The sequence below is a fragment of the Ambystoma mexicanum genome, unplaced genomic scaffold (genome assembly GCF_040938575.1).
Source record: "Ambystoma mexicanum isolate Mex_15411 unplaced genomic scaffold, UKY_AmexF1_1 Mex_scaf45, whole genome shotgun sequence".
Lineage (NCBI taxonomy): Eukaryota > Metazoa > Chordata > Amphibia > Caudata > Ambystomatidae > Ambystoma > Ambystoma mexicanum.
In genome coordinates this window covers 1,265,081-1,292,992 of record NW_027182461.1, presented here as the reverse complement: position 1 = coordinate 1,292,992, position 27,912 = coordinate 1,265,081, and the positions used below count along the sequence as shown (strand labels likewise).

At 48.6% G+C, this 27,912-nt stretch overlaps 1 protein-coding gene across 2 annotated transcripts in view; it reads right to left on the bottom strand.

Moving 5' to 3' along the window:
• Window positions 1–27,912, bottom strand: part of SUPT16H (SPT16 homolog, facilitates chromatin remodeling subunit) — a 979,449-nt gene that overhangs the window by 473,052 nt on the left and 478,485 nt on the right. For both annotated transcript variants that reach the window (XM_069642728.1, XM_069642729.1), the window contains exon 13: window positions 25,800–25,915. In XM_069642728.1, the coding sequence (XP_069498829.1) occupies window positions 25,800–25,915 (116 nt within the window). The remainder of the gene's footprint in view (window positions 1–25,799; window positions 25,916–27,912) is intronic.

Sequence of the window (27,912 nt, the reverse complement as noted above, 5' to 3'; positions counted from 1 at the left end):
AAGAAGGTTTTTTCTGGTGAAAAAGGTTCCGTCTTCCGTCCCTTGGAAGGGACGCCCTTACAGTATGGAGGAAAGGGGACGGGACGTAAGAGTACAGTTACTTTTTGTGAATAAAACAAATGTTGCTGAAGTCATGGTTCCTGGCAGTTCGTGCAGAACTCGCTGTTCCGGAGCCTCAGTCATGGGGACAAGAGGGAGGCCATCGGGGGACTCCTGCGCTGCACGGGATCGTTGAAGAGAGCAAACAAAATTGAGTCACTTCAGTTCCAGTAGCTGTAGATTCAAGAACACAAACTGGTGTCCCCTCCCAGGTTAAACCCAACAAGGCTTGAGAATGGTATCCAGTTGTCTTATGAGTTGATTGGTCCCACCAACTCAAAAGAAGCCGCCTTCCTTGAAGGAGCTTCAATGTCGAATGGAGTTTGGCAATTCGGACCTGCAGCAGGGCTTCACCGGGCAAACCAACGGTCCAGTGGTTGCAGCAGCCACCCTAGTCAAGCTAGTCTTGGTTCTTTCGTTCCAGTGGTCAACTCTGCTTTCCAGTCCAAGAGACTAGCCTTTTAAACAGTTTTCTCCCTTTCTTTCCAGCCTAGCAGTCACTCACCCAGCAGGGTGGCTGTCCTTGCTTAACAGTCAGCCAGCCAATCACGTCAGAGTGCATTTGGGTCTGCTAGGGGACTAAGCACAGAGTTTCGGGCACCTCCCTCCCTTCCTACCCACCCCAGACACTCAGATGCTAAGGGCAGACTTCAGTCCTGAAGCCCGCCAAAGGCACACAAACAAAGGGACTAAACCTGGTTTGGCGCGCAGGGACAAACACTAGAAGGACCTTTCCAAAAAGAAATGGCGAAAAAAAGAAGACCGAGACCCGTTTAAACAAAGGGGCTTAAGGCGTCATCTGGAAAAACATGACTCCCGTGATTTTTAGCTACCGGTGTTCGCGGTCGGGTAAAATCATGGCAATTTGTTGTAAAACCACTGTCACCAGCCTTTTCAATAGGAAAGGGTAGCCTTTGACTGCTACATGAGTGTTTAGACACAGGGGCTATGATGTAATCCCTCCACCACTCCATTGGAAGATGGTGTGTGCTGGGTCTATAAATTTAGAAAAGACTAGTAAAGTCAATTTCACTTTACATTCTCTGGCAAATAGTAGTTGATCCCAGAGAAGGTATTTAAACCTTTGGGAAGTCTAAATGACATCGCTGTGTCACTGCACAGAGGGTGCTGTGTAACACATGAAAATATGATGCCTATGGAATTATCTAAAACTCCATAATCAGAGAACACAAATGTAAAACACATCAAAATACATGAGTGGGAAAAAAGGCTCACATTGTTTCCAGGTAAAAAAAAAGAAATCAAGTCCTCAACATCCAGCAAAGTTGTTGGGGGATCTCTAAGGTGAAGGGAATTAGCACATTTTTGAGAATTCTCTAACACCCACATGAATTCACTTGAGGGCCAAAGAAAGGAGAGGAGAACCTCTGGAATCAAGCACTTAAAAAAGGAGCCACATTCTTTCCTCTGCACCACTCGCAAAACCTGCGCCAACAGCACAAGGACTTTGTTGCCGGCCGCCTAGCCAAAAGCAACACCTCCATCACATCATCCGGGAGGTCCCAATCCCTATATCTCAACCTCTCAGAAACCATGCGGGAAGGTTGAGAGCTTGACCTCTGGATGGAGAACCTGACCTTCCTCTCGCCAGAGAAGATCCATTGGAGGACAGATGGACATGTCTAGAAGGTCCGGGTACCACGCTCTCCTCGCCCAATCTGGAGCAATGAGGATCATGCAGGTCCCAAACCTTCTCAGCCTCCTGAGAACTTGAGGGATGACTGGGATTGGAGGAAACTCGTACAGTAGTGGGAAGAGCCACTCCACGACAAACGTCTCCTAGAGCTCCTCGGAGGAAATTCCGTCGAGCAGTACCTTTCACACTTTTGGTTGGCACCAGTCGCGAACAGGTCCACCTGTGGGGTTCCCCAAAGGGCAAAGACCTCCTGAAGGACTTCCTGAGCTAGTTCCCACTTGTGGGAGACCGCGCTCTGCCCGTTCAGAGCATCCACCGCCATGTTCTCCTCGCCGGGTAGATGAACCGCTGATCGGGACATTCCCTCTTGTATTGCCCAGAACCAGAGCTGCATTGCCTCCCTGCACAGAGGCAGGGACACTACACCTGCTCTCTCGTTGAGGTAATGCATTATCACTGTGTTGTCCGTCATTATCAGGACATTCTTCTCCCGTACAGACGGAAGAAAAGCCTTTAGCGCCAGTCTGATGGCCCTCAGCTCCAACAAAAGATTGATGTGAAGTCTGGACTCGGATGGAGACCAACCACCGCTGATGGACAGATCGTCGGCATGAGCTCCCCACCCTGTCCGTCACCGCCGTGACATCCGGCCATGGCTGCCAAGAAGCTCCTGCGAGACCGGAACATGAAGGAGATCAGACATCCTGCCCGAGAACTGGGAACATTGAGTGCATAGAGCCCACTGAAGGGCTCTCATTCTCAAGAGGGCCTCTGGCACCAGAAAAATGCATGATGCCATGAGGCAAAGCAACTTTAAGAATTTGAAAGCCGGAAGACTCTGGGATTGCTGACATTTTGTGACCATCGGAAGAATGTGATGAGCCCTCACCTTGGGAGGCGAGCATATCCCCAAGGAAGTGTTCAAAACGGCCCCTATGTACTGGAGATGTTGGGATGGTGTCATATGTGACTTATTGAAGTTGAGGGAGAAGCCCAGCTTCTGAAGGGAGTGGCAGGTGATGTTGAGATGATCCAAGCCTTGTTCAGGGCAAATTCTTGATCAGCCAATCGCCCAGGTAGGGGTAGATGTGAATACCCCCACCATGAGCTTGGTGAAAAGCCTTGGGCGGAGGTGAGCCCGAATGGCAGGACCCAAAACTGATAATGGGATCCGCCAACTGCGAACCTGAGGTATTTCCTGTGCTTGAGATGGATCAGCACATGAAAATAAGCATCTTGCAGGTCCAATGACACCAACCAATCCTGAAGTTGGAGGGCCTGAAGAATCTGAGAAAGAGTGACAATCTTGAAATTCTCCTTCCTGAGGAACTTGTTCAAGTATCGTAAGCCCAAGATGGGTCTCAGTACTCCGTCCTTCTTGGGAATCAAAAAATAAGGGCAATACCAACCGTTGTTCCACTCCGCTAAAAGCACTGGTTCTATAGCACCCTTCAACAGGACTGAAATCTCCTGCACAAGAAGCGAATCCGGAACCTTCAAAGAGTGTTTCCCAGTGGATTGTCGTGAGGCCGTTGGAGAAAAGGGAGGTAGTAACCGTGGGCTATCGTATCCAGAGCCCAGGCATCTGAAGTAATGGCTCGCTATTCTTCGAGATGCTGTGACAACCTGCCCCCCACCGGAGAACAATGAGACCTGGCCTCAGCTGTTTAGCAGTGGTAGCGCCTGATGCCAAAGAGGCAGCTGCCTGAGCGGCTTTGGCACCTCTACCTCGTCCACCATGAGTGAATATGTTGGCCCCTTTGACTGGCTATCCCTTTCGCTTTTCCAAATGAGGAGTAATAGCTAAAAGGAACCAACCCTCCATTGCTATCGCCTAGGACGAAAAGGCCAAGGTTGTCGGACAGCTGCGCCCAAAGACTTGGCAGCTGCCTTGGAGGTATGCAACTTCTCAAGGCTCTCGTCAGCCTTGTTGCCAAAAGATGTGACCCATCAAAAGGCATGTTGATAAGACGGGCTTGCACATCAGGTGCAAAACCAGACATCCGCAATCACGCAAATCTGCTCATTACGGTGCTCGTAGCCATGGACCTTTCAACAATATCCGCAGTGTCCAACCCAGACTGAAGGGATTTACACATGGCATCCTTGCCATCCGGCACAATAGCTAGAAAGCCATCCCTTTCCTCCCCATCAGGAATTTGCTCAGCCGCAAGTGAAATACAATTCCACAGAGTGTGTGAAAATGTTGCCATGGCACAGGTGGAGTTGGCAGATTTCAGCGCCATACTCCCAGCAGAAAATACTTTGCGTGCCCATCCATGCTTTTATCTTCCCTATAAGGAGGGATGGTAGGGTATGCTGTCTGTTTCGACGTGGCCGTAACCACCTGGACCACCAAACTCTCCGGAGTAGGGTGCGTGGACAGGTAGCGGGGGTCACTACTGGATGGGCAGTATTTCTTGGACAACGACTTCTTAACCGCCGGAAGAGACTCCAGGGCATTCCAAGTAGCAGCCACCCTCTTATGCAAAGCCACATGAAATGGCAACACCAGGTAAGGGGACGGACCTTGAGTAAATATGTCAGTAAGGTCATCCTGATCATAAGCAACCGGAGGCCTGGACCAACCCAGGTACTCTACAACCTTCAACATCAGTCTCTGATAGGAAGATCGGCATGATCACCAGGCTCAGGCTTACCAAACCCCATCTCAGGAGACGTATATAGGCCACTGGCATCATGCAAGGATTGACACAGATCCTCAATCTAACTTTCCTCGGAAATTAGACATTCTGGGGACCGAGGCGTCCCATAAGTAAGACCAAAGGGCACATCATCCTCCTCAGACCCCTCTTCCTCTTCAAAAATATTCTAGAGAGACTGAATTAACTCCTTCCTAGGGACAGGAGTACACCTCTTATCAGGGACAGGCTTCACAGACTTAGAAGTAGCCTTCCTTGGAGGTGCCACAGGGCATCCACCAGTAAATTCTTCCCAGTAGGCGGCGAAGGTGTCGAAGGTCTGACCGGGGCCAAAGACCTGATAGACTCTCGACAGACACGCTGCCAATGGTGTCGACACCTTCACAGGCTTCACTGCCTTGTCTGAATGGGACCTCGATGGCTCCCGATGTTAATTGCGCCAACTACCAGGGCCCGAGGGCACACGAGCATCAGACCGAGACCATTCCTTGCCAGCTTCAACCCAAGGCACGGACAGAACTGTGCCGTCAGATGTAACATTTGCTCCCGAAAAGAATACCATTCCTGGAGGGTAGAGGATTTAGTGGGCATGACATTTTCTTTGGGTAGCCATCCGACAAAGGCGAACAGTGACGACGCTTCAGGGACTGCCTCGACGAAGAGGGGCGCGAACCCCTCTAGGACCTAAACCACCTGGACGTCTTCCGACGAGGAGACTCTCGACTCGTCGGTTGACATACCAGTAGATTTGGATTTACAGGGCTTGGAATGGAGGCCTACCTTCAATTTACCCTTACGCACCTGCAAGGCCTTGGCAGTCAACGACTGACTCTTCGAGCAGCAGCCTGCGGCATGGTCCTCGCCCAGGCAATACAAGCAGATACGGTGCAGGTCCGTGATGGACATCTTGGACCCACAGTCCTGACATTTCTTGAATATTTGTACGAACAATAGGGGTGCCCCTTTGTGCAAGCGTGGGAGGGGGCAAAATATACTTATGAAGCAGAACCAAACAAGGTACCCACGCTTAAGACAGTCCTAATTTCTGTCAATTATTTCAACTGTGTGTCCAAAGAAACTGCAAAAGGAATGTGCTTGAAAAAGTCACATGAAAGAACCCAAAGAAAAAGTCAGAGTACAACAGTTTAATAAACTAGATGCATTTTTGAATCACATCACTTTAAACACAAGTTACATAAAATTATTGAAAACAAAGGAATTGAAAAGAAAAGAGCATTCAACAAAGCATTCACAATATATATGACAATGCATTACTTACCGTAAAAGCATTTCTGATGGTTGTATCTGCTTAGATTCACATGCTGTGCATAGGTCCGACATCCAGTGGTCACTGCGGAGTATTGCATTTTGTTTTTCGTAGTCGAAAAGGGGACGTCGACAAGGCGTGTCTGTAACACTATCCCTATAGTGACGTGCGTTGTACCCACAATCCCTCACGCGTCGAGGTCCCTCTGTTTGTATTTTTCTGCCCTGAGGGAGCCTTATAGACGTGAGTGAGTACAGAAAAGAGAGATATAAAGGAAGTCTATGTTCCTTCCATCCGAGCGGGGAGGAAGGGTGGGCGCATGTGAATCTAAGCAGATACAACCATCAGAAATGCTTTTACGGTAAGTAATGCATTGTCTTCTGATGTTTGTTAATCTGCTTAGAATCACATGCTGTGCATAGACTAGCGAGCAGTACCCGGAGTTGGCGGTGGGTTATGAGAAGGAACAGTAGAGAAAAGATGTCTTAATACTGCCTGTCCCACCTGGGAGTCAGATCTAGAGTGTGCATCTAGACAGTAGTGTTTTGTAAAGGTGTGCACAGAACTCCAGGTAGCCGCTTTGCAGATGGACTCAAGGGGAACATTTGCAATGAATGCTATGGAAGCCCCAGTGCCTCGAGTGGAATGTGCTCTTGGCTTGAAGGGTAGTTCTCTCTTAGCAAGAGTGTAACAGAGAGTGATGCATTGAACAATCCATCTAGATATAGTGGATTTTGAGACCGCATCTCCTTCTCTTCCTGCTGCCACCGAGACAAAGAACTGATTAGTCTTTCTCAGTGGTCTGGTTCTTTCCATATAGAACATGACAGCTCTGCGTACATCTAGTGTATGCAGACTTTTTTCTCCCGAGCTGGAAGGGTTTTGAAAGAACGTTGGTAGTTCTATAGTTTGGTTTACATGAAATTTCGAGATGAATTTAGGTGCAAACCTTGGGTGTGTGCGTAGAACCACTTTATTTTTGTGAACTGTTACAAAGGGGTCTAGTACAGAAAGAGCCTGTAGTTCACTTACTCTCCTAATGGAGGTGATAGCTATTAGGAAAGCCGTCTTAAGGGTGATATCTTTAAGAGTTGCCTTGTGCATGGGTTCGAAGGGAGGGCCCATGAGTCTGGAAAGTACCACATTTAAGTCCCATCCGGGAGCTGGGTTAGCTATCGGAGGGTGTATCCTTTTTACCCCCTCCATGAAGGCTTTGATAACTGGTATCTTCCACCACGACACTTTAAGTTGGGAAGTGGTGTATGCAGAAAGTGCCGCTAGGTGGACTTTAATGGAATTGAATACTAAACCTGAATCCAGTAAATGGGTCAAGTATAGAATAATGTCAGTAGGAGAGCAGTCAACTGGGTTGATGCTAGTACCTCTACACCAGATAACGAATCTTTTCCATTTGCTAGAATAGCAGTGTCGAGTATTAGGTTTTCTGGCTTCCCTGAGGATGTCCATACATCTCTGTGGGAGTTGTAAATGTCCAAATTCTATGATCTCAGGAGCCAGGCTGCTAAGTTCATGGTCTGAGGGCATGGATGCAGTGTCCTGCCCTTGTCTTGTGACAGCATGTTGTACGGGCAGGGAAGTTTCACTGGGGGAGATAGGGACATCTCCATCAAGTGAGCGAACCAAGGTTGCCGTGCCCACATTGGGGCCACTAGTATCATGGTAACCTGCTCCTGGTGCATCTTGTGCACCACTTTGTTGAGAAGGGGAGTCGGGGGAAAGGCGTAAACAAATTTCCCTGACCATTGAATCAACAGACCGTTCCCCTTGGACTGGTTCTGGGGGTACCTGGAGGCGTAACTTTGGCATTGTGAGTTCTCCAGGGTTGCGAACAGGTCTATTTCCGGGAATCCCCATTGCGTGAAGATGTCTAAGACGATGTCTTCGTGCAATTGCCATTCGTACTCTTCGGGCAGGGGGAAGTCTCTGCTGAGTTTGTCTGCTAGCAGATTGAGTTCCCCTGGTACATGTTGTGCTAGTAGGAACATGTTGTGTTTGAGAGCCCACTTCCATATATTCTGGGACAGCTTGGACAGTCCTGGAGAGTGAGTGCCCCCTTGCTTGTTGAGGTAGTACATGGCTGTGGTGCTGTCTGTGAGGACCATCACTGTCTTTCCTTGTAAGTGTTCCTGAAAGGCTTTCAGTGCTTTGAACACCGCTAGTAGTTCCAGCAGGTTTATATGCTTGGATGCTAAACTCGGAGTCCACACTCCGTGTGCCGTTTGATGGGATAGGTGAGCCCCCCATCCTGTAAGGGATGCGTCTGTGGTTAGAGTGGCTTCCACTGCGGGTGTGGCAAAAGTTTTCCCTAATAACAGGTTTTCTTTTGTCCACCACCGTAGCGAGAGAACCAAGGCCTGCGAGACCACCACTAGATCGTCCCATTGTCCGCTGGCCTGACACCACTGGCTGTAGAGCCACTCTTGCATTGGGCGCATGCGCAGGCGCGCGTGAGGTACCAAATAAATACATGACGCCATCATCCCTAGCAAGCGCATTGCTTTGCGTACCGTCACCTCTCGGCCTGCTACATAATGGGGAATTTGAAACAGCATGTTTTGGACCCTCTCGTTGGAGGGGAATACGAGGCCGTCCCTTGTTCGAATTAGAGCCCCTAGGAATTGTTTGGTTTGGCTGGGGTCTAAGCTGGACTTCTTTTCGTTGATGGAGAAGCCCAGTTGGGACAAAAGGTCTACGGTCTTTTGGGTATTGGAGAAGCATGTTTCGTAAGAATCCCCTGTTATGAGCCAGTCGTCGAGGTAAGGGTATACCGGGATGGATAATCTGCGCAGGTGGGCCGCTGCCACTGCCAGTACTTTCGTGAATACCCTTGGTGCAGATGCTATCCCGAAGGGTAGTACTCTGAACTGGTAGTGTTTGTCCTCTATTTTGAACCTGAGGTATTTTCTGTGCGATGTCAACATTAAAATATGAAAGTATGCATCTTTCATGTCCAGTGTTGTCATGTAATCCCCTTGTGATAACAGTGGGATTACCTCCTGTAAGGTCACCATACGAAACTTTTGGGGTTTGACAAATATGTTCGCTGGGCGCAGATCTAATACAGGGCGCATGGTTAAGTCCTTTTTGGGTACAAGGAAGTACACTGAATAAATACCTTCTGTTACCTGTGATAGGGGGACGGGCTCTATAGCTTCTTTCTTCAGTAGTTCTTCCACCTCTTGAAGAAGAATGGAGAGGTGTTGCGGTGTCATGCGCCGGTTCCGTGGGGGTTTGTACTTCGGGGAACCGTTGAACTCGATGCAGTATCCGTGGGCTATGGTGGATAATACCCAACGGTCTGACGTGATTCCCTCCCATGCTGAAAGGAACGATGTTAGCCGGCCCCCGACCGGTGATGCATGGGAGGGGACCCGAATTTTCGGGTCATTTGCTGGTATTGGGCGTGGAACCTCTGGGGCTGGAGCCACGACCTCTTCCTTTGCCACGGCGTTGGCCTCTTTGACTGAACTGGGTGTTACCCTGGTTGGTGGGCCAGTTGGAGCCAGAGTAATATTGTTGTTGTTGGTTCTGCTGCTGTCTTTGGCCACGAAAGGAGCGTTTATTACCATAGCCTCGCCTGTTAGGGGGCCTAGAAATTTGATCAAGAGTTTTGATGGTATCAAACTCTTTTTTAGCATGTTCTAGGGCCTCATCTACTGCTTTCCCAAACAGATGCGTCTGTTCAATGGGTTTATTTATGAGGGAGGCTTGGGTTTCGGGCTTAAAACCTGAATTGCGTAGCCAAACGTGGCGCTTGAGAAGTATTCCCTGCACTAGGGAGCGGCCAGCCGTCTCAGCGGCATCTAGGGAGTTTTTAACGATGCCCTGGTTTACTAGTGTGCCCTCTGATATTATAGCTAGCAGGCGAGAACGCAGAGGTTCAGGTGCTTCCTCTGCTTCGCTGCGCAGCTTGTTCCACTGTGCATCTGCGTAGCTAGCTAAAAGTGAGTTGTTATTAGCAATTCTAGTGGAGAAGGCGGCGGAGGTCGTGATTCTCTTCCCCAGTGCGTAGAGTTTTTTGCCTTCTTTGTCTGGAGGTGCTTCACTAGTGGATAGTGGCACCCCTGCTCTTTTTCTTGTGTTGGTAACCACAAGGGAGTCCGGAATAGAGTGTCCTCTGATGTATAAAGGGTCAGAGGATGAAGGGCTGAAGAGCTTTTCTATTCTAGGGTTGACCCCTCTTACTAGAGCTGGGTTAGTAAGGGAAGGAGAAATTCTTCTTTTAATAGAAGCCAGGAGAGGAATAGATTGGCTAACAGGGGCTTTTTCTTTGATGACTTTTTCTACAAAGTCGATGTCTGGAAGAGTTTCCCCTGTATCAATCTCAAAATGCGCTGCTGCCTTGCGCAATAGTGCATTGAGGGAAGGTTGGTCATCTATGGGAGAGGAGTTCCCATGTGAATCCTTGAGAGGAGAAGGGAGAAAGGCATCAGGGTCTGAATGTACTGATGGGGATTGCCAAGGCTGCACTGACGGTGAATGCCAGGGCTGCGAGGTAGCTGTATCCTCTTCAAACCCTGTAGGAGTGGTGTAAGGATCTTCTTCGAACCCCTCTTGCTCAAGTTCTACCTCTTCTTCTCCACCCAAACACTCCTCATCTTCTTGGAGGTATTGCTCCTCCTCAGTGAGGTCAACCAGCCTAGGAATCTTGACTCTAGGGTCATCCTGTGGCCATTCTCTTTGTCTTTTGTGAGTGGGTGGGTCTTGGTTTCCTAGAAACCTTTCCATTTTCTCCATGCAAGAGTGGAGTCTTTCAAGGGTCTCATGGGGTACCCCTGAATAGTCTAGAGGGGGAAAATTAGTGTTTTCGCCTTCGAATCGTTTCGAACGCTCCCACAGCGTCGACGAGAGGTTCCCGTCTCCTTCTGAAAAGCCTTCAGGTAGTTCGGAAGCGTCCTTTGGAGAAAGGGGCAGTTCCTGGCTACTTTTGTGTTTTTTCGACGCGGTATTCGACGTTTGTTTCGTCGTCCGCGTACGTTCGTCTTCGGCGACAATTCTCGCTAGGCTCTCGGCCACGATTTTGTCCGTCGAGGGCTTTGGTGTCGACGTTGTGTGCGTTGCGCGTTGTACCTCGACGGTCGCTCTATGGAGCGTTGCGTCGGATGTTTTTGGGGTAGCGCCCGTGTTAGACGGAAGCCCAATCGCTGGTCGCGGCTGCGTTTGCGGGTGGGGCTTGTGACCTTTACGGTCTGCGGTAGACGCCGGAGTGCCCTGCGTCCCCTTCGGCGCTGATGGATCCTTCGTTCTCGACGAAGAAGAGCCGTGGGTAGTGTGTTTAGCCTTATGGGGTCTGTGTGCGTCCTTGTCGCCGGGGTGTTCATCCCCATAAGCAGGGCGTGAGCCGAGCCCGTCGGGGCCGGGGACGGACGACGAGGAGCGTGAGCGCTCCTTCTGGGGGTTCATGACTTCCGTAACGGACGTCGAGTTATCGCACTCCTCGTCACTTTCAGTAACAGCGGCAGCGGGTGAGGAAACTGACTTCGACATCGCGTAGTCTGCCCACCTCTTAACCCTACGTTCTTTAAGAGTCCTGGGTTTTAAGAGCTTGCAGGCTGCGCAGCTGTTCTCTATGTGATCGAGGGGTAAGCAACGATTACAGAGCTTGTGCTTATCTTTCCAAGTATATTTGCCCCTGCAGCGTGGGCAAAACTTAAATGGTGTCCTCTCCATAGCTGAGGCAATAATAGCTGGCGATAACAACCCCAAGGGAAAGAAAAGGGAGAAAGAAAGACATTCTCAAAGAGAAGAGACAAAGTTCTAACCCCCACTCTCCCTACTGTAAGTTGGCCGTCGAGGCCAGGCCACGTGTTCGGCAGCGCCGAAGGATCTCCTCCGCTCTTCCTCTCCGTCGAAAATAGTTCGGCGGAGAAACAGCTTCACAGCTAACGTCGAGGGGGAGGGATCGTTACCAGTATATTAAGTTATGACAAAAGGACCGAGGTCCGTGGTAAGTATAGCAATGTCTCTCTAGGAGCTCCGCGAAAGGCGACCAGAAACTGGGCGGAAAAAAACAATCTGAGGGACCTCGACGCGTGAGGGATTGTGGGTACAACGCACGTCACTATAGGGATAGTGTTACAGACACGCCTTGTCGACGTCCCCTTTTCGACTACGAAAAACAAAATGCAATACTCCGCAGTGACCACTGGATGTCGGACCTATGCACAGCATGTGATTCTAAGCAGATTAACAAACATCAGAAACATAGATACACAAAATTCATTATATTCATTAAAAGCAGTTAGGGTAAATTTCAACAGTTTAATTGAAAAAAGTCCCAGTAGGAAACAAGTTGTTCCTACAGAGTTAGGAACACCAAGGTGTTTCAAAAATTACCCTGTAGGTACAGAAAGATATTAATCAATCATGCAATTGTTATCGTTAACTACTAACGTGTAAGGGGAGGTCGTAAATACGTTCCCAAAAGGAAACCAGGACAGGTGGGGAACAATACATATGGAAAACATGTTTCGGCGTGCCGATATGGGCATCGGTAGTTGAAGCCTTCCTCAGGGCAGGAGTGGTCTAGTAGGGTTAGTTTCTCCCCTGTGTGTACATTGGAAACAGGGGGGATCCGTGGTGCTGTCTTCCCGAGATTGCAAGGGTTCTAGCAATGGCTAGCGATGGTCTCAGGAGCAATTCTGAGGTAAAGCAAGTGGCAGGTGCCAATGGTCTACCTTGCTGGTGAAGGAGTACAGCAGCTAAATGTAACTTTAGAGTTGCTGGAAATTCGGCAGTCTAGAATAGATCTGGGTCACTAGATCCAAAAACAGCAGCAGACATTGTCCTACAAAGAGTACAAGACGGCGGCTGCTCATCTTGGGTACGGTCTGGAATGAATGAGCAGTCAGTGGGTGTTGTCGGGGTGGAAGAAGAAAACATAATCGCACAATACAAAGAAGACACAAGACGCGCAGAGTTCTCGAAGCAAGCACGTTTGCGGAAAAAACGGAATGGAGGCTACGGGCACCGTGCTCATAACATCCGATGACGTCACCCTCGACGGAGACCTTCGAGGGACATCGACCCGATGCCATCAACGCAAGGATGCCCTCTGCCGAAAAAATTCCAAAGCAGCACAGCTGAGGACATTACATGTCATAGATGAGGAATACGTTGGAGGACACAAGTGAACCTCGGCATTGAGAGTCCTCGAAGAGAGTTTGGTGCTGCAAAAATGACTCCAAGAACGTAGGCCCGGCAGAGGGTGTCGGCTGTTGGCGATCGTGACTCGACCACGACTGGCTTTCGGATCTTGCTGGTCGGTGTCTTTGTGGACTTCGGGTGGTGGAAACCCACCGGCCCTCGGTTCGTAGACAAACTATTTTCTCCAGCAGGACAAAACGGTTGACAGTGATGGCAAGGGAGTCCTTAGTTTAAATATTCTTAGGCAAAAGGTGGAGCGTTGCGGCTCCGGTTGTCGTGCAGGACAGCATCAAGCTGTCCCCGCTTCAGGGCAACGCGACTTGACTGGCTTCCAGCTGTTACAGAAATCCTCCGAACCCCGGTGGACGGCAACAGACTTAGACGGCCTCGATGTCCGGGTGCTTCACTTCAGATTCCTCAACGGACCCAGTCTCCGGTCGACAGCCTTTTGGGATTGGCTTCTAGGGTGCCTCGAAGATCAGCTTCTGCACAATGTTCCCTCATAGCTCGGGGAGAGGTCTCCTAGCCAGGTCCGCCCTGATCAGTTCGACAGTCTCGACAGCTTTCGGATCAGGTCGAAGGAAAGCAGCAGCAATTGTTCCAGCTGGGCTTCAAGGATAAACAGCTTCAAGTTGCAACTTCATCTTCTGAACAAAACTGCTAAGTGAGAGGTCCCCAGATATACTGTTCTGTCTCTTTCACACTGCTGAGTCAAGCTCAGGCAGCCACTCATTCAGAAGGGCATTCATGCAGGCAGGCAGCCAATGAGGCTCACAGTGCATTCAGGCCATTTCCTTCCATCCAAACACCCATAACAAGGAATCTGTATTGGGGCAAGCACCCAGCCTTTCAGCACACCACACTGCATGCATGTCAGTTTCGGGCAGGGCTGTCTTATTCTTTGTGCCACACACACAGATACCCGACACCCATAACATGGAATGCATATTGGTCACACGCTCTGTTCATCCAGGTCCCACCCCAAGGGTGTACCCCCAACATACAGTCACTGGGAAGGCTCCAGCCAGTCTGGCCTGGACTTCCCCACAATACCATATATGGTTCTTCCACCCAAATGCCAGTCAGGGGAAGGGACAGAGTAAGGGTTTGAAAGGACTTTGCGAAACATGGTAACAGGTAATCGAAACCAAGAGGACACAGGGGCCATCTTGTCTCCCATCAGGAATCCACTAATTCCTATGACAGGGACTGGGTATCCCAAAATGGAGGACATCCAGAGCTCCTGTCAAATTCAACATGGAGCTGCCAACAGCCCATACCCGGCTCTGTGGGCCACACACAGGTGCCTAAAAACATACACTTGGGGTACAAGGTGGTACCCCCTCCAACCCCCAACCCTGTGTACCATAAGGGTATCCCAAGGGTCTGTTCACCATATTAGGCAGAAACCTGTGCAGTTCCCTTAGGGACCACTGCAAAAGCTTTAGGACTACAGGTGGTTGGCAGTAAACCCAATTGGTAGCAGTCTGCCACCCAGATTTACCTGGTATCTGTGGCTGAGCAGTCAGACTTCTCTCAAGATGAGTTAGGCAGTATATAGAGTATACACAATAGGTACAGAGATACAGTAGCAAAAGCAAACACTGACCAGAGCTTTGGTGTAAAAGTATTTAATTATTTAAAGACACACTTGTAGATTACACTAGCACAAAAGAGATAAGTAAATTCAACACAGTCACTATTCTATATATACAACCCTGATTACTTATTAGACAAGTCTTAGTGAGAAACACCACTTATTTTCAGACAGAGGTGAGCGCTTAACCTAAGATGGCACTCTAATAAGTTATATAAAAAGGGAGGTAAAGGCAGAGTTATGGAAGCACACAATTTCAATACTTTTCAAAGAACCACAGTGAGGCAGGTTAGGCAAATTCTACTGGAGATCAAGGAAGTTCAAAGGCCAGGCCCACTCTTAGAGAGCGCAAGCGAAATGTGTCCAGGATCACACAGTGGGGTTATGCCCAAAGAGTCTTTGTAGATCGTTCACAAAAAATTGAGATCAAGTAAGTTAGTTAACAGGTCCCAGGCTAACCCAGGTTAGGAAGTCGAGGATTTACTGTCACCCGAACGATCTGTTACCAGGGAAACCAGGCAGGACACAGTACCTGAAATGGGAAGAACGCACCAGCGGGGGCAGTTCACGGAAGCGGGTGCAAGTCAGTGTTTCGTCCAGAGGAAGAAGAGGTCTCGACGTGGAGGAAAGATGAAGGTCATTGCACTGCCAGAGATGAAACCAGCCTCAGAGTTTTCCGGTTACAAGGTACTACCCTTTTCTTCACGGTAGTGGTAAACTGTGGTATTCCGGTTGCCAGGGTGCTTGGCACAGACAAGGCGGCCACAAGATGGTCCAGGAAGGCAAAAAGATGGGCAAACTGGTTATCCCCGCCAGTCAAAGGAAGAAGACTCTCCAGACTGGAGATCTCCTCTGTCGACGGGAAATGTGGTTAGACGGTTCAGCAGGGCTCCACCAGTGGTGTCGTCGTTGCAGGTCGGCTCAGCTTCTCCCTCCTCGAATTCTTTAGGTCCTGTGGCGACTTCTGAAGTTCCAGGCCCCAAAGCCCTGCTTTTATGCAGAAAACCCCCATTCATTCAGCCTAGCTGTCACTCAAACATGCTAAGTGGTGAGCCGGGCGGCTCACCACTTGGGCCAATCACACAAGAGTGCGACTTGAGTTGCCAAGGCAACTCAGTCCAGGGTGCCTATACCCCCTCCCACACCCTCTGTGGTACCCAGACAGAGTGGCACCACCTTTGAAGGCTTCTGTGGAGAAGCCCGCCAAAAAGTGGAACAAAGGGCTCGACTTGGGTTGGAGTCACAGAAGCTAACACAAACACCATTTTGGAACCAAGTTTCGGCAAAAAAATACCAATCAGTGAATTTATATTAATTTAATAAACTGGCGGTATGTTCGAGGCTATTTTAAAAAGTGGTAGCCTCGACCAATGGGACAATCCCATAGAAATATATTTGTGGTCGAATATAAAAAGTAGTATCTACTGCCACCAGCCAAAACTCGGTCGGGGGGGACTGGACAGTGCCCCCTCGAACAAAGGCCCCGGGGCAATCGAATTGCCCCGACCAGTACGTCCACAATATGATGGTTTGTACTGGTTCTGTTCACAATTTGAGACTAGTAAAGCCAATGGTGACTTTACATGCCCTGGGAGACAGTATTCAGTCCCAGGGTATGGAGTCTATGTTTGGGGGTTGCTACAACAACCATGGGTTACTGCACGGAGGGTTCTGTGTAACCCACATATCAAAAACACATGAAGCCCTATGGGGTAAATGACCCCATAGCCCATAGAACACATACAAAGTCAAAGGAACACCTCAAATCATGTCTAAGAGTGGGAGAAAAAGTCTCACTCTTAGCAGGAGAAAAAAATAAACCCCAAAAATCCAGCGAAGCTGCTGGGGGACTCACTAGGTCTGGGAAATTAGCCTTTACAGAGAATTCTCCCTAACATCACAACCAAAAAGGTGAAGAGCCGCACAGCCAGGAGTCCCACGTGGACTCCTGTGCAGAAAACACCACAGAATACACATAAGTGAGTACAGGACAAGGGCATGGAGGCCCTGTCCCTCAAATGCATTTCCAGCATCACTAGAGACAGCGGGGAAAAGAGTACAGAAACGGGCCTTCCAGCGGAAAGGAGAAGTCATCCCCCTTGCTCCTCGGCTGGTGGAACCTGTTGGCAAATTTCTGGCTTTTGGAGTTCGCCGCTGTCAAAACAGACGGATCTGGGGCCTGCCCCACTTGATGAAGATACGGTCCACCTGGTCCTGCCAAAGTTCCCACTCGTGGCAGGAGCGCAACTCCCTGCTGAGGGAGTTGGCAATGGTGTTCTTGGCTCCCGCCAGGTGAGAGTATGAGGAACATCACTTGTCCGACCGCCCAGTGCCACAAGTTATGCACCTCTTTGGAGAGCGCCGAGATCGGGTGCCCGCCTGCTTCCTGATGTAGAACATTGTGGTGGTGTTTTCCGTGAAGACCCTCACCGCCATGACTTTCAAGGACAGAAGGAATGACTTTAGGGCCCAGAACACTGTCCGCAGCTCCAGGATATTGGTGTGGAGATCCTTCTCCTGCGGCAGCCACAGGCCTCTGGTCTGCAGACGTCCGGTATGGGCTTCCCAGCCCTCCAGGGAAGCCTCCGTGTTGAAAGTCTCCTAGTATGGGGGGTTTTGAAACCCTATGTGATGTTGGAGTGCAAGCCCCACCACCTCACCGCCTGATGGAACTCGTTGAGCAAGGTATTGTCTGCGAAGCTTCCGGACACCTATCCAGCGAGCGTCCAGGAACTCCTGAAGAGGCTGCATCTACAACCTGCTTAGTCGGATCAAGTATATGCATGACAACATGCCAAGCAGCTACTTGGACAGCTGTTGCACCTTGCCCAGCACAGCCGCTACCCTCTCCTCCGAGGGCGACAATAGGCAGGAGACAGTGTTAAGCCTGGCTCCTAGGAAGAGCATGTTCCGCGATGGTGCAAGCAGGACTTTGGATAATTGACAGAATCCCAGATCCATTAGCAGCTGCATGTGTTCGACAGCTACCTCCCTCGAAGTTGCCCGGATGAGCCAGTCATTGAGGTACGGGTACCCATAGATGGGGCGCCACTGGTGGTGAACACCCTGAGAGCTGACTTTAGGCTGAAAGGTAGGGCCTTGAACTGGTCATGCCTTCCTGGCACCACAAAGAGTAGGAACTTTCAATGATTCCTGTGAATGGGGACTTTGAAGTAGGCGTCCCCCAGATCCAGTGACGTCAAGAAATCTCCTTACTCCAGTTGGCCAAGCACGTGCTGCAACGTGTCCATCCTGAATTTCTGGGACTTGAAGCACTTGTTGAGATGCTGCAGTTCTACGATGGGCCTCCTGGTCTTTTTGATTAAGAAGTATCTGGATTAGACTCCACAGCCCCGGAGTCTTGGAACTAGATCTATCACTCCTTTCTGTAGCATGGCCCTCATCTCCTGCAGAATCTGAGGGATCTGCAGACACTTATTGAAACTCCAGGGTATGTCCATGGGGGAAAGTGTACAGCTCCCACCTGTCAGTGAAGATCTTTTCCCACTTGCTGCCGAATCCAGTCAGCCGGCCTCCCACTGGGGTGCATGGGTGTGGGCCAGATGTCCTGGCAGGTTCAGTCATGCTTCGGCACCTGTGTTCCGCCTTGGGGGTGCTAACCACCTACACTGAAAGCCTTGAACAGCCTCTGCAGGGCTCCTGGGTCGTGGACCGGGAGGGCTGATGGTACGAGGAGCCTCCACTGAAACCTTTTGATCTGCTCAACTTTCCGCCTGAGGCACAAATGGAAGTGCGCTGCTGTTCGAAGATACCCAGGGCACCAGCTGTATCTGTCTTGATGGCCTGCAAGGATTTGTCAACGGTTATGTTAACGGTTATGTTAACTAGAGCTAGCTGACCTAGACGGGAAAGCGGAGCTACTATACAAATGGAGTGCAGATACAATTGACAAGATCACCCCGAAAAAACCATTCACCCCATCAACAAAAACAAAAAAACAATGGCAAAATGGTTCACCCCACTACTAAGTGCCATGAAAAAGGAAAACAAAAAGATGGAACTGGAATGGAGGAAAGAATACAACCGACAAAAAAACAACAAAAAAACTATTCCAGAAACAAATCTGCACATACAAGAAGGAAATTCAAAAGACGAAGAGAAGGCATTATGAGAGAATCACCAATGCCACCAAGAAATGTTCAACATCATTAAAGAGACTAAAAACCCACCAGGCTGCGACAACACCCCAATCCCCTCTGAGAAAATATGCAAGGACCTGGCAGACCACTTCAAGAAAAAAAAAATAATAAATAAATCTATGACATCCATCAAATCATACAAAACAGAACAACCACAAAATAATTAAACGAACCCAACACAGAACCACAGCACAAACTCCTAAGCTTTCCTGAAATATCAGCAGAGGCATTCGCCTTGCTGGTAAAACACAGCAAAAAAGCAGGATCACCGATGGATCCCTGTCATCTACAAATCAATCCTAGCACAAGGAACGCCTGCAGAATATTACAGAAACCTAAATCTATCACCAGCAACAGGAACTGTACCCAGGGACCTTCAAATCGGCATATATCAAACCACTTCTAAAAAACACAAGTGGCGACGTAGAAGACCTCTCCAACTACAGGCCGATTTCAAGCATTCCCTAACCAGCAAAACTCCTGGAAACCTATGTATACAAACTAACCCAAGAACACATAGAAAAACCACCTGCTAGACCAAGCTCAAGTCGGTTTCAGAACCGCTAGAGGAACAGAAACAGCACTACTAGCCATCTGGGACGACCTAAAAATGAACACAGACTCAAACACAACCTCAGCCCTTATTCTGCTAGACCTCTCTGCACCCTTCGACACAGTTAGCCATAACACCCTAGCCAAAAGGCTAGAAGACATAGGGATAACAGACCTAGCACTACTCTGGACTAAATCATTCCTAGCAAACAGAACAGAAACCATATGGATTAAACCCTTCAAATCTACCCCCGAGTGAACGACTGGAGTGCCACAAGGATCCTCACCATCACCACTGTACTTCAACATCTACCAGACTTATCGGAATCTTCAAAAAATACAACATTACATGCTACAACTACGCAGATAACCAAATCATCTACAAAATCAGACACCCAAGCTGATCATTTAACCCTAATCAAGTGTCTAAAAGAAGTCTTCAACTGGATGACTGCCAACAACCTAAAAATCAACCCAGAAATCATGATCATATCCAAAGACCAAGAGAACGAAACCGCCATCCCGTGGCCAACGGAAAATGGAACCGCACCATCACCATCTAAGTTAGTAAAACATCTGGGAGTCCTGATGGACAACACCCTAACCTTAGAACCACAAATAAATGCAATCATCAAGAAATGCTTCTTCCTTCTCCACACGGCAAGAACAATCCTACCCTTCCTCTCCTTCACGCATAAAACACTCACAATCGTCGCCCTCATCATGTCAAGTATCGACAATGCAAACAGCCTCTACCTCGGAATACCAGAATACCTCCTGAAGAAACTACAACAGATCCAAAATACAGCAGTCAGACTACTCCTCAAACTATCCATAAGAGACATCACTCCTGCCCTAAACACACTACACTGGCTCCCAGTAAAACATTGCATCGCCTTCAAAACTATGTGCATAACACAGGGAAATCAGCGGACAAGGAGCAGAATTCCTACAAAAGAAAATAATCTACAAACCAAATAGACTCCTCAGGTCAAGCAATAAAATCCACCTGGAACAAAAACCATACCTTAAAAAAAAAAAACTTGGAGGCGCCTCCTTCTCCCACTTAGCCGCAAAAACCTGGAACATCCCAAAAGAAATAAACCCCAAAAATCACCTAAAATTCAGAAAACTACTAAAAACCTGGCTCTTCAACAAAACGGAGTCAAACTGAAAACCGAAACAGAGAAAAAAGGATGACCAAACTTAAGACACTGACAACACCCTGAACAGATCAGAGAACCTCCCACCACAACTGGATAGGTAACGCCAAGTCAAATAGAACACAAGCGACACCCATAAGGACAGAATCAGCATCCCCAGGCAATCCCAGCCAACATCCTCATTCGCCCCATAATTGCTACCAGGTACCACACTGTTATATAGAGTTGTCTGAATGTTAGCAATCACCACACTCGAACTAAGTTGTGGACATTAGCATGTACACTGGCCGTATGAGTGGCAAAGGAAGGCAGGCAAGGTTCTGAAGGAAATTGATGGAAGTGGAGGCCAGGTGTGAAAGGGAATCGAGTCCCAGACAGGCCCAGATCAGGACAGAGGCGCAGAAATGCTTCCACACCCCATCTGGGAACATTACGCAAACCCAGCACCTCACTTCAAGACAGAAAGGCCAATTAACCAATCCACTAACAATTTCCTCCTCTGCATACACCTCTCAAACTCTAAACCAAACAACCACAAACCTACAGCACAACAAACCACACAAACTTCACTACACTGCAACAAAACAAAAACAGCAATACACGAAGACTACCGGCCGATGACTACCGGCCGCAAACACCCCAGGTCCAGCCAACGAATCCACCGGACTGAGGCCGCCAACAGCACATCACTGCTCTCTTGCACTTGTCCAGCTTCCTCCCACTAACTCGCCCTCACATTTCCCCTCTTTCAGAGCCACCAGAACGCCAGGGGACCACTCCGGTGGAGAGAGTGCGCGGTACAAATATCCTTTAACATTAACCTTCCTGGAGGAGTGTGATCGCCTCCACCAGCTTGTCGGGTATTAACTCCAGAATCGGGGCCAGCTTGTACCACAGTTACCAGTCGTACCTGGTCAGGATTGCCAATGTGTTGGCTGCCTTGATGGTCGACGACTGAGTAGATGACCTTCCTCCCTGTGGCGTCCAACTTCTTCCCCTCGCTGTCCGGAGGTACCGAGGACGATGAGGGGTTAGACTACCTCCTCCTCGCAGTTGCTGAGACCGTAGGCCCTCTGGTGCGGACTCCGGCACCCAGTACTTTTTCCTCCAGCTTACCCCACTTGGCTGGGGTTGAGCAAGGATTCTTCAGGAGGGCTAGGCCTTCCTCCCACACATCGTACAGGAGAAGCACTGCCATGATGGTCTTTCTCTTGGCCCGCCCGCTTCTGGTATAGGAAGCCCACCATGGTCTCTTCCGTCCTCAGTTGGAAAAGTTCAGAAGCTCTGGCAAACATGACATGAAACTACCCAACCTCATCCGGTGGGGACGCCCTCTGTTGCGGCGATCTACTTGCCGTGACAAGGTTGTCAGTTCTCAATGTCCATCGGGGTGGAGGGCATCTGGCGCAGGTTTTGAGGTTGATGAGGGCGTGCTGGATGGCGCTTCCTCTTTTTAGCCAGAAGCTGATCCGGAAGCCGCTGGGGCCTGCGGCATCATCTCCTTGATTTCAGACACCAGCGTGTGTAGGGTCGAAAGGATGTCCAGGGATACATCTCAGCTGAGCAGGTGTGGTAGGCACACTAGTCCAAGCGCCGTCGTCCTCCACGTCATAGTAGACCGTATGCAGGTACTCCCGGTCCTCGTCCGAAGACGAAACATCCATGTCTTGGGGTACAGCATGTGGTTGGGTCTGGGACAACATAGCGCCCCCCACCCCCTTTTTGCAACCTGAAAGTTATCAGCTGGGCTTAGCAACAGCATGCTCTTTTCAGGTGTGCCAGCAGACTTAGCCAGTGCCCTGGTTGAGGCCTTGTGCCTCAGGGACACCCTGGGTGCAGAAGAGGCAACCTTCACAGGGTCAGCCCCTTTGGCTTTCGAGAGCGGCCGCCACCATCTCGCTAGTCGACGATTTCTCGTGCTTCTTGGGCAGGTCGGCCAACATTTCCTCCGTACTAGGCGTCACAGGGTTTTCCCGCAGTTTAGCCGGGTTGGGCGCCTTCCTTTTTGAGGAGGAGCTCAATCGCTGGCGATGGTGAGGTTGATCACGCCCTGCCCATCGAGGGACCCGCTTGCGCAGCAACCCCGATGGAAACGGACTTGCGGTGCTTGGCCTTGTTTTGGGCCCCCACGGATGGAGCGCCCTCAAAGGACTTAGAAGCCTGCTCTTCAAACTGGCTAGACCAGGGTGAGGAATGACCCTGCTTGGGGCACTGAGCAGAGGCCTTGGCACTTAGCCACTGTTCGGGAGAATTCTCAGAAATGTGCCAATTCCCTTCACCTTAGAGATCCCCAGAAACTTTGCTGGATTTTGAGTACTTCATTTTTTAACCTGCAAAGTGTGCAAGCCTTTTTTCCCCCCACTCTTTCATGTGTTTTGAAATGTGTTTTACATTGTGTTCTCCAATTATGGAGTTTTAGATAACTCCGTAAGCATCATCTTTTCATGTGTTACACAGCACCCTCAGGGTAGTGACATAGGGATGTCTTTTAGACTTCCCAAATGTTTAAATACCTTCTCTGGGATAAACTACTGTTTCCCAGAGTATGTAAAGTGAAATTAACTTTACTAGTCTTTTCCAAATTCATAGACCCAGCACACCATCTCACAATGGAGTGCTGGAGGGGTTACATAGTACCCCCTGTGTCTAAACACTCATGTAGCAGTCAAATGCTACCCTTTCCTATTGAAAAGGCCGGTGGCAGTGGTTTTACAACGAACTACCATGATTTTTCCCGACCGCGAACACCGGTAGCTAAAAATGACGGGAGTTATGTTTTTCAAGATGACGCCTTAAGACTGTTTAAAAGGGTCTCGGTCTTCTTTACGATTTCTTTTTCGAACGGTCCTTCTGGCGTTTGTCCCTGCGCGCCAAACCAGGTTTGGTCCCTTTGTTCGTGTGCCTTTTCGTGTGACTGAAGTCAGCCCTTGGCGACAGTGTCTGGGGTGGGCAGGCAGTGAGGGAGGTGTCCGAAACTGTTTAGTCCCCTAGCAGACCCAAATGCACTCTGACGTGATTGGCTGACTGTCCGGCAAAGACAGACACCCTGCTGGGTGAGTGACAGCTAGGCTGGAATGAAAAGGAGAATACGGTTTAAAAAAGCGAGTCTTGTGGACTGGAAGGCAGAGTTGACCACTGGAACGAAAGAACCGAAGACGAGCTGGAAGAGGACTGCTGCTGCAACCGTTGTTTGCCCAGTGAAGTCCTGCTGCAGGTCTTAATTGCCAAACTCCATCCAACAGAGAAGCTCCTGCAAGGACGGCTTCTTCCTTTGAGTTGGTGGGACCAATCAACTCATAAGACATCTGGATACCATTCTCAAGGCTGGTTTAACCAGGGAGAGGGACAACAGTTTGTGTTCTTGAATCTAAAGCTACTGGAACTGAAGTGACTCCATTTTGTTTGCTCGCAAGCGATCCTGTGCAGTGCAGGAGTCCCCCGACGTCCTCCCTCTTGTCCCTACGACTGAGGCTCAGGAACAGTGGGATCTACAGGAACTGCCAGGAACCACAAGTTAAGCAACATTTGTTTTCTTCATACAAAGGTACTGTGCCAACCCGATTGAGAGAACACCACTCTCGCGGAGAAAGTTCATGAAACTTTCTCAACTTGCAGGCCTAATCAGCTTGTGACCCCACAAATGATTCTTTTTCGCCTAAACTACTTCTGAGAACTTTTGCAAAGACTTTACCGTTAGATACACAAATTGCTCTTTCCTATCCAGAACACTAGCCCATTGACTTTGGCCTGGCCTACTGACTTGAATTGCACTATTCTGGTGAACTGAAACTATTTGCACTGCCTAGAAAGTATATATAATCTATTCTACTTACTTTTGTCCTTTTTCCTCACTGCTAAGTAACTGAACTGCCATTTGGCTCCTTCAGTGGAAGGAGAAACTGTCTCAAAAGCTTAGAGTTTTGTATTGAAGTGTATTCGTCTATAATATTAAGTTGTCTTCTAGTGAACCGTTTTATAAATGATTGTGTAAATAAATCACTAAGTGTTTTACCAAGAAACCTTCAGTATAAGTGTCTACTTGAACCACCGCGATTGAAAGCTACATGTAATGCTCACAATCATTCTTGAGATAAGAATGGCTGCTCAGCTCGCTACCAACAAACTGTGTGGTACAGACTTATACCAAAGGTTGGTCTTGCCTACACCTGTAGTCCTAATTGTGTGTGGTGGTCCCATAGGGTACTGCATGCAATTCTGCCTAACAGTCACATCGCCAGTCTACTCTGCCGATCTTTCATAGTTCTCTTGGGGAAGCCGAGGTAGATCTCGCAATCTCCTTTGTGATCTGGGTGAAGGCATTAGAGGCATTGATGGTGTGTCCCCACCACAAACACGTTCTGCAGTCCGCATCTGGAGCAGATCATGTAAAGGGAACTTTGAGGCGTAGGCATGATGGCCCTTCTGGAAACTTCCAAGAAAACTCTACGATCCTTACCCTTGAGAGGCATTGAAATTCACTGACAAACGGATTGTCATTTGTCGGCAGATGGAGAGAAGCACACACAGGGTCTTGACAAATAGAACTTTCTGTAGAAAAAGCGTGAAAACGGTAGTAAAATCTGAAGATGGCTGCCAGAGGAGGGGCATAGGGAGAGGGCAGTCATTGGCTGGGGGAAGTATGACCCAGAGTACAGCGATTGGTTTAGAAGAGAAATACAGTTTGTAAGTGAAACTTTTTTCTTTTACCGAGGTTTCCCAGCCTGACAACGGGGAATATTCGTGAGCATGTGAATCCATGCCAGACCCCATGTTGGAGAAAATAAATATCCCCTTGGCACTCCACATAAGGTGTTGTATGTCAATCTCTCAGAGTATAAAGTTTAAGGAGAGATACAAAGTATCTCGCTATCCTTAACTGTAAGATATAGGAAGAATCTCAAAGGAGAACCCAAAGGGTCCCCAAAAACACTGCCCATAAGGAGCTGTGTGCTGCCCTAAGAGATATGGAGGGCAAATAGAATCTACAGAGAAATTAAAACAGAACACAGTTCCAAGAGACAGAGCCCATAAGAATGAATGGGTGGAAAAAGGCTCCACTCATTCAGTATAAAGTGCTGGGTGCCTCACTAGGAGAGGGGATGAAGCATAAAAATTATAAGCTCCCACATCGATTGGGTAGCCTACAAAAACCTCCCCCTGGCGGCTGATTTTGAAATCCATCTCGCACAACCTGGTCTTTCTTGTTCCCCAACCAACCCACTACCACTTACCCTTTCAGATCCACAGCAGCTGCAGACAATGGAAATGGCAGCGGCACATGGTACAAAACAAAAAGAACAAAACATCCTTGTAATCAACATTGCCATCGTGCCTGTAGGACAAGTAGCTTTCAGAGAAGCATTTACAAGTCACTAACAGCCAGAGAGCAATCACTCAAGATCCCAAAGCTTTTCAGCAAAGTAATCTGACATTCAAAAAAGCGAGCCTCACAAAGGACCCCTGATGCCACTTACTTCTGAGTCTGTTGCTCTCCCTTCTGCTCCGTGAGCCGGCGTTTGGCCTCCTCATTGAGCTGGTTGGCAAGCTCCTTCTGATGAGCTCTTCTCTTTTCCTCTGCTGTCATTTCATTCTATAATTTTGGAATGAAAGAAATGATTACCAAAGGCTGAAGGGTGGCTTTAAGGAAAGTTGGCAGTAAGGGCTACAATTGGTCCAAATGGGCTAAAGGACAGGAGCGGTCATGTATGTTGGATAGGGAAGTGAGTTTAAAAATGCATGTGAATGGTGGATTCTGATGGGTCCACATATGCAAGTCCAGCCAAATAATTGGGTGTACTGCACTGCATCCTGAAGAACATTTGTGCATATCACTTGAATATTATGATCCAGACTGTCTCAGCCTTTCTCAACCAGGTCATAGGCAAACGATTACAGAATGTCAGCAGAGGACTCCAGCTAGACCTACCAGTGCCCTGCAGTAGCATACCTTTAAGGAAATATTTCTTAAACATAGATATATAACCCATATACAGCAACTGTTAGGGGAGTGTTCCGAAAGCCCCACTTGGAGGCAAGACTTTAGTAAGCTATTTCAGTGGTTTGTAGACCCCCCCCCCCCACCCCCTGTTCCCCTCAACTCTTCATAAGAGCAAGTTATGAGCTGTAGGCAAGTACACTGAACCAATTTAGTAACACAAAGAAACATGTTTATTAAAATATAGATATTTACGCAAGAATCACTTTAAATGACTCTGCACAATACATCGAAACACTCAGGAATACTTAATACTTTTCAAAGGCCAATGCTTAGTTTGTAGCTGCTCACGGTTTACTTTGTTAGAGCTTTTGACCGTTCTATCCCATTATCAGTAATAACGCACACTTGTGAATCTTAGCAGCTATAGAGAAAAGACATTTACTCTGCATACACAAATAGGATGGTGACTTTTGGAAAGGAAAATTGTTAGTTAGTGCAACAGTTGCAGTTTAGGTTTTAAAGGCAGTTTCTTCACACAGCAAGTCTTTTAAGGTCCAAAACACAACCCTAGCTAAAGGCAGTTTGACGTGGGTTTATTACTCTTGACAAGCAGACTAATACGCAAGTTCCTCTGCAGTTTTCGGTTTCTTTAAGCAGCACCAAATGACGCGATTTGCCTGGTCAATCTCATCGTTTCTCACAGTCCCATACTGCTGAGCAGGTCTGGGCGAGTTGGATCAGATCTCTGCAGTGTCCTTGAGGGCTGAAAGAGTAGGATGAGTTTGTCCTTTCCATGACTATGCACTCAGAATGGGCAGCAGGTCTCCTTGTAAATGGGTTTCGCAGCTCTGGAAACTCACAGGACCTCGGGAGAGGGCTCAAATCAAGTTTCGTCTTGGCACTGGTTGTTTTCACCAGTAAAAGGTAAGGAGTAGTCCTCTTCGGCGCTCCACTGTCGCACAGAAAACAGTGTCAGGACAGCAGCGGTCGCTTCACGGTGTTGGAAAGGGTCTGCAGGCGTGCCTGGTCATCTTCTTTGGTTACTTCAGTTTCCAGTGGTCAACGTGCCTTTCACCTCAAGAGCCTCATCTTTTATACAGTTCCAGCACACACTCCTCTGCAATCTCTCATCAATTTACAGAAAGGGGTGGGTGGCTGTCCAATCAGGACAGCCAAACCCCCGAGCGGGAGAAGGTTCTATTCAGGCACTCAGGCAGACAAAGGGCAGTAGAGTGAAAAACTCCTCCCCCCTTCCTGCCTGGTCAGACACACTGGAGCCTGGGCAGGTACATCAAAGGGTTCATATACCAAAGGAAAAACACACACACACACACAAGCCTCCACTCCCAGGATGGTAGAAGGGCTGACAAAGAACAAACCCGCAAATAATGGTGAAAAAAGAAAAAAACAGAAAGTTGATACTTGGATGACCCTATTGTGCATAACCGAGGCTATGGACATAACCTGCAGTAGAATATTCACACCATAATTGTTATAACAAGTCCAGTGCCACCAGCCATAACTAGGAGATGGTCTATGTGACATAAAAGTTACAGGAACAGAGAGAAGGAGATACTAAGTATCTCTTTGGCACACCACATAAGGTGGTGTGTGCCAATTTCGCAGACTATAAAGTTTTAGGAGTAATA